At 40.4% G+C, this 6,345-nt stretch overlaps 1 protein-coding gene across 4 annotated transcripts in view; it reads left to right on the top strand.

Moving 5' to 3' along the window:
* The first annotated feature begins 549 nt into the window (after positions 1–549).
* The window catches only part of STIL (STIL centriolar assembly protein), a 54,555-nt gene continuing 48,759 nt past the window's right edge, over positions 550–6,345 (top strand). For all 4 annotated transcript variants that reach the window (XM_068539840.1, XM_068539839.1, XM_068539838.1 and 1 more), the window contains exons 1-2: positions 550–697; positions 2,781–2,867. In XM_068539840.1, coding sequence (XP_068395941.1) covers positions 2,824–2,867 — 44 coding nt within the window. In that variant the 5' untranslated portion in view covers positions 550–697; positions 2,781–2,823. The remainder of the gene's footprint in view (positions 698–2,780; positions 2,868–6,345) is intronic.

Here is a 6,345-nt window from a genome sequence, read left to right as displayed (position 1 = left end):
TATATAATACCAATACCATACATAATACCAGTTTTCGTTGTGGAGATAAGTATAAATGGCTTATAAATTTGTCACGTTCTTTTCTGCTCAAACAAGAAGGAATTAAATTTTTTTTATGTTATTGAGAGGAGAGGACGATTCGTAGGAAAGAAACTGGAAGAAATCTAACTTCCCCTCTCTTTTTGTCCAATCAAGGGATTTGGTACGCTTCTAGTCGCCGAGTGAGAACCAGGGCAACGAGCACTTCCGGTTTCCTCTGCCGTCCTCTCATCCGCCAGACTAGGCTTTCCACTGCGCGTGCGCAAAGCCCGCCCCACCCCGGAACTTAACCGTTGACGAAATTGAAGTGTTTAAATCCTCCGGAACCTAATCCTGGAGCGCGGGTGGCGCCCTCCTTTCTGCACGGAGGCTTGGGATTGGTCGGTATGGCACCGGTGCGGGGCGCTGATTGGCTGGAGCGCCAAGGTGTCGCGGCGACCGTGCGTGACGCCTTCGGCACCGCCCTTGCTCCCTGACGGGTTGGGCTTCTGACCAGTTAGCAGGCGCGGCGCGGACTTCGGTTTCGCGAGCTTCTGTTTGCCGCCCTGGTTCCCGCGACCTCAACGTCCCAGAGGCGGGGCGGAGTCGGCGGAGGCGCTCTTTGGGGCTGACCTCTGTTCCGGCCCAACAAACAAACCTGGACTCGGCGGAGGTTGCGGTGAGTGGGGCTATGTGCTTCGGTTCCCCTGAGGAGCGGCAGCAGGACGGGGGGAAGGAGGGTGGGCAACACTCAGGGCCCAGTGGTGGGTTCAGGCCTCCAGGAGCCTGGACTAATGAAGTGAAGGGAAGCTAGTAGGAGAAATAAATTAAGCGGACCATGAATTCCTTGGGAATCGTTTGTGCGTAGGTGTGTGAACGAGGTTTGCAATCGATAACGTGCCGTTTCAAGTTTTTACTGTGAAAATTTATTGACTAAAGCCCTGTGTGCTCGGACAGCTACATAGTAAGGAATCAGTTAACGTTTGAAGTTCGTGGTCTACTGGAAGTAATGTATAAACAGCAAAGCGTGAAAATGCTGTGTATGTGAACACAGGCGTTAGTAACACCACCATGGTGCCCAGGAAATGGTTTCACAGAGGAGTTGACATTCGGATTGGATTGTGAAGGATGATGGGGGTTTACCAGGGCTTTCCAAGTAAAGGGGACAGCCGGTGTGCAAAGATACTAGGAAACTGCAAGTAGTTCACTTTGATTGTGTTGTTGGAGGAGTAAATAGGGGTTAAGTTTGGAATAATAGGGTGGGGCCAGATTTTGAAGGTCCTTTTTTCTGTACATAGAGAAGAGCCATCAACTCTTCAAGCAGAATAACTTGATCAGATTTATATAGAAATAATCCTTCTAGCAGCACTGTGGGGACATTTCAGTAAATCTGGTGAGAGCTGATGAAGTCAGGAACTGAGGTAGCAGAGATGGAAAGACAGAATTTACATCGGGGAAGAGGGAGGAAGGAAGAGGTAAGGATGACTTGATGGTTTCTATTATCCAGGGAGAATATGTTTTGCTAGGTATAGGTGTTATGTTTCACTAGCTTTAATTGCTTGTGTGTTACTGTCAGAATAAACTGTCTCGTGTGTTTTTCTAAAATGAGAAGTAGGTCAACATTATCTTTTTACCCTAATGCATAAAGGAAGAGCAGACAGATATGGAGTTTTAAGACTCTTTTGTTTAATGAAGAAAAACGGCACTTTATTACTTCCTAGAGTTACAACTATCAATCTGAATATTGTTATCCATGACAACCAAGTAGCATAGAAGGACTTTAGAGTTTAAAACATGCATTGCCTGGAAGCTGCGTGAAGTCCAGATACCTCTAACAGGGACTTTTTATCAACCTTACAAGGGCACTTTCAATAGGATTTTGTTCTTGTAAATATTTCCAGCTTCTGACTTTAACTGAAAAATTCTTCTAAATGACTTCTGCACCAGCATGAATAACTCTCTCCTTCCTTATCTTGCTTTACACAATTCATTTTTGCTAGAATTGAAGTAGAAGGTACAGGGCCTAAAGATTAACTCTAAGATTTAGTAAAAAGACATAGCAAATAATGAACTGTAAAGAAAGGACTTTGAGGTTTGTATTTTGCTTAGGTAATATTTAGATTTAGATATCCAGTGGGCAGTTAGAAATATGGGCTTGAAACTCAAAAGAGAGGTGGAAGCTGAAAGTTTGTTATATACAGATAGGTGTGGAAACAATTGAGAGTGGATGAGATTACCCAGAGAGGGTATGTGGAGCCAAAGAAACACCACTGACTTGGCACTGACACAAGTTAGTTTGTGGGTATGCAGCATTTGCCTCCCATCTCCACAAGACTGAAGATTCGTTGACTTTATTATAGACCTGATAAACATCTGGCCCAAATTGTTCCTATTTGCTTCTTTGTGGTTTTCTGAATATTATGAGGCTTTTGGTCAAAACCTCATGCCCAAAATACTACTGCCCTACCCAGCTCACTAAATTCATACAAGGATCTTGGGGCAGTATCTGTACTTTCCTTAATGAATAGATATATTGGTGGGTTTTGCTGCCTAGAATAAATATTAACATTAATTATACTGAATACTGTAAAGTATGAAAATGATCAGAATCCACAAGCACTTTATCTTATTAATTATGGATGAAGACACTTCACATAAGTAACCTAACTTTGTCTATTATTTTGTTAATATGTGGTTAAATCATGTTTCCTTTTATTTTTTGTTTTTGTCACTCATTAATAACATTCTTTTTACTTCTTTAGGATCCTGAGCATGTGAAATTGAGTAAATCATTCACTAACTATCATGGAGCCTACGTATCCTCTCACAGGGACCCAGATGAATGCCAGGTATAGAAATATTTTTACAAAATGTGTTTTTTTCACAGCTGCTCATATAACTTGGGTTGGAATAGAGGGGAAAAAGTAATCTTTAGAACCAGGAAAATCTGGGTTCATATCCCAGCTCTACCACTTACTAGGTGGGTGACTGTGATCAAGTTATTTAACTTCTCTAAGCCTCAGTTTCCTCATCTGTAAATTGGGGACAGTAATCTCTAACAGAAGATAATTGTGAAGGGTTAAATAAAGTTACTAAACTAAAGGGTCTGGGACATAGTAGGCAGTCAGTAAATATTAGTCTCATTTCCTCCTTCCCTTATTTTAGTTTCACGGAGGGTCTTTTTATTGATGAAAAATAGTACCTGAACTTTTGAGGCTAAAGATCACATACATATTTATTTACATCCTAGACAAATGGGAAGGTGGTTGAGTTCCTTCCTTCTTCTAAACCCTAATTCCTTGATGGGAAAAATTTCACATTGGATGTATCAAGTTTCCTACATGTCCCTAAGCCTTTGCCCACTCAAGTGGTGTAAGAAGGAGAGGCTTGCCACCTGTCTCCTGATTTTCTCAATCTGTCACTACTGTGAGGACCAGGCAAATTGGCTTGTGTTATTTGGCTCTTTGGATCATTTATTGTTCTTTTTTCCCCCAGAGAAGAACAATTAATGCTGACGTGTGAATTTTTTTCTTCTAAACTAGAGTTGCATCCATGAGTTACCTTTATTTTCTGTATTATTTTTCTTTGTGCCAGATGTTCTTGATGAAGACAATGGGAAACATGACCCAAAGAGGCTGTCATATTCCTTTTGCTTAATTTTGGCCCTTCTGTTCTGTCCTGTTGCTACCTCTTATTCTTTGAAAATTCGTCAACCTCTGTTCTTCTCTTTAATTTTATTATTGGGTCAAATCCATTCCTTACATTCTAGGGAAGATAATATACTCGTGTGATTTAAACTGATTATTCCTGGTATATTCAACTCTAGTTTTTTAATTCATTTACTGAACTCTGGTTTTCAGTAATCTGTGGGCTTTAGGGCAGCAGTTTTGAATTATTTTTGGTTACAGACCCCTTTGAATATCTGATAGCCGTGAATCTCATTCCCTATAAGGAAAAATACTTTTATACATACATGCAACATTTTGCACCCAATTTCAGGGTGTTTGTGTCTCTCTTGCCTCTAAAGTCTACCTGTATACCTTAGATTAAGAAAAAGACTAATAACAGCATTTATTGAAATCTTGCTCTGCCAGGTTTTGTGCTGAGCACTTTGCATACATTATTTTTATTTAATCCTCACAACAAACCCATGAGGAGTAGGTACTATTATTATCCCCCTCTTTTTTTTTTTAAATGAGGAAGCTAGCATAGAGAGATTAACCAATCCAAAATTATATAGTTGGTAAATGGTATAGCCAGTATTTAAACCTGGAATGATTTCTACTCTGTACTGCAAGGAAGTAAACCTGAAGTAGTGTAGGTTGGGCTTTAAAGGTACAATGGACTACTTAGAGCAAAAAGAAATAGCTAACATTGAGCACTTACAATAAGCCAGGAATTTTTCTAAGCATTTTACGTATATTGACTCATATTCAATATAACTCTACCAGGAGATACTGATGTTATTCTGTTTAACAGCTGAGGAAACTGAGGCACGGAGACATTAAATAACTTGATCAAGGTCACACAGCCAGCAAATTTTGAAGCCAGGTTTCAGACCTAGGCAGTTGATTTCCAGGCTTTGCTTTTAACCCTTATGTCATAGTGCCTCTCACCAATTGGTAAATAATAAATATATTAGATATAGAGACACAGATAACTTGACAGTTGGTCACTTACTACCTTTGTGACCTTGAACAAATTTCTTAATTTCAGACTGTGTCCTCATTTCAAAAAAGGGAGATTAAAAATCCTTATAGATATTATGAGCTCAAATCAGACAAAGATTTGAAAGCAAATAGCTAAGAATGTGGTGGATAAAGCATTACATCATTCAGTTTCTAGTAGTATAAGCTTTGAAATCAGCCACAGTTAGTTTCAAATTCCAGCTCTGCCTCTTAGTTGCTGTATCAAGTTATAAAAGTTACAGTTTGTTATCTATAAAGTGGACAATAAAGTGTTTCTGGAACAGTTTTAGTGAGAAATATTGTATATGTAAAGTGCCCAGTAGGATGCCTGGTACATAGTAAGTGATCAGTAAATGGACTAATATATATATATTTTTTTTACTGCAATTGACTTTTTTAAAAAAATATATTTATTTATTTATTTATTTGGCTGTGCCGGGTCTGAGTTGCGGCACGCAGGATCCTCCACTGCAGTGCATGGGCTTCTGTCTAGTTGTGGCCCGAGCGCTCATTAGTTGAGGGCACGGGAGCTTAGTTGCCCCGAGGCATGTGAGATCCCCGACCCAGAGATCGAACCTGCATCCCCTGCATCGGAAGGCGGATTCTTAACCACTAGACCACTTGGAAAGTCCCTGGTGCTAATATTTTAGTTGAGAAGTTTTATCAGATGAAACATGAAAGTAAGATCTAGAACAAGATATTCTTAGTGCATGATATGATAAATATTTTTTCAGTTCAACTATTTCATAATCTACTACCATGCAAATGCACTTCTGTAAGTAGCTCACTGTCAGAGCTTTCTTGCTTTAGTTACATGTGATTAAAAACTCTGTGATGATATCCTATATGATTTAACACTGAAACCTTGCTTTACATTGCTTGTGTGATCTTTGTGGAGGAATTATTAATGATGTCCTTTTGATGCTTCATTAATTAAATTTATGTGTGGGACTTCCCTGTCCATCCAGTGGTTGAGACTCCACGCTTCCACTGCAGGGGGCACAGGTTTGATCCCTGGTGCCTGATGCCACGTGGCACTGCCAAAAAACCCCCAAAAATACACAGAACAATAACATAAAAAACTTACGTGATAGGGCCCAAGATACCAAATTTGAAAACCCTGAGAAGTTTTTGTGCTTTTCATAATTTTTTAAGTATTATCTAGAAATCATCTAGAAATCAGTTCAGGGCTTCCCTGGTGGTGCAGTGGGTGAGAATCCGCCTGCCAATGCAGGGGACGCGGGTTCGAACCCTGGGCTGGGAAGATCCCACATGCCACGGAGCAACAAAGCCCGTGCACCACAACTACTGAGCCTGCGCTCTAGAGCCTACGAGCCACAGCGACTGAGCCCACATGCCACAACTACTGAAGCCCGCGTGCCTAGAGCCCGTGTTCCGCAACAAGAGAAGCCACCGCAATGAGAAGCCCGTGCACTGCAACAAAGAGCAGCCCCTGCTCGCTGCAACTAGAGAAAGCCTGCGCACAGCAACGAAGACCCAACACAGCCAAAGATAAATAAATAAATAAATAAATTTTTTTAAAAAACAGTCTTTAGAAATCAGTTCAGAAGGATGGATATTATTTTAAATTTAAATGTAAATTCATGGTTTATATTCATTTTTCAGTTACTTAAAGAAG

The sequence above is a fragment of the Eschrichtius robustus genome, chromosome 3, assembly GCF_028021215.1.
Source record: "Eschrichtius robustus isolate mEscRob2 chromosome 3, mEscRob2.pri, whole genome shotgun sequence".
NCBI classification, from domain to species: Eukaryota; Metazoa; Chordata; class Mammalia; order Artiodactyla; family Eschrichtiidae; genus Eschrichtius; species Eschrichtius robustus.
Note: the sequence above shows the minus strand (reverse complement) of the source record. Positions and strands in the feature narration are given on the sequence as shown.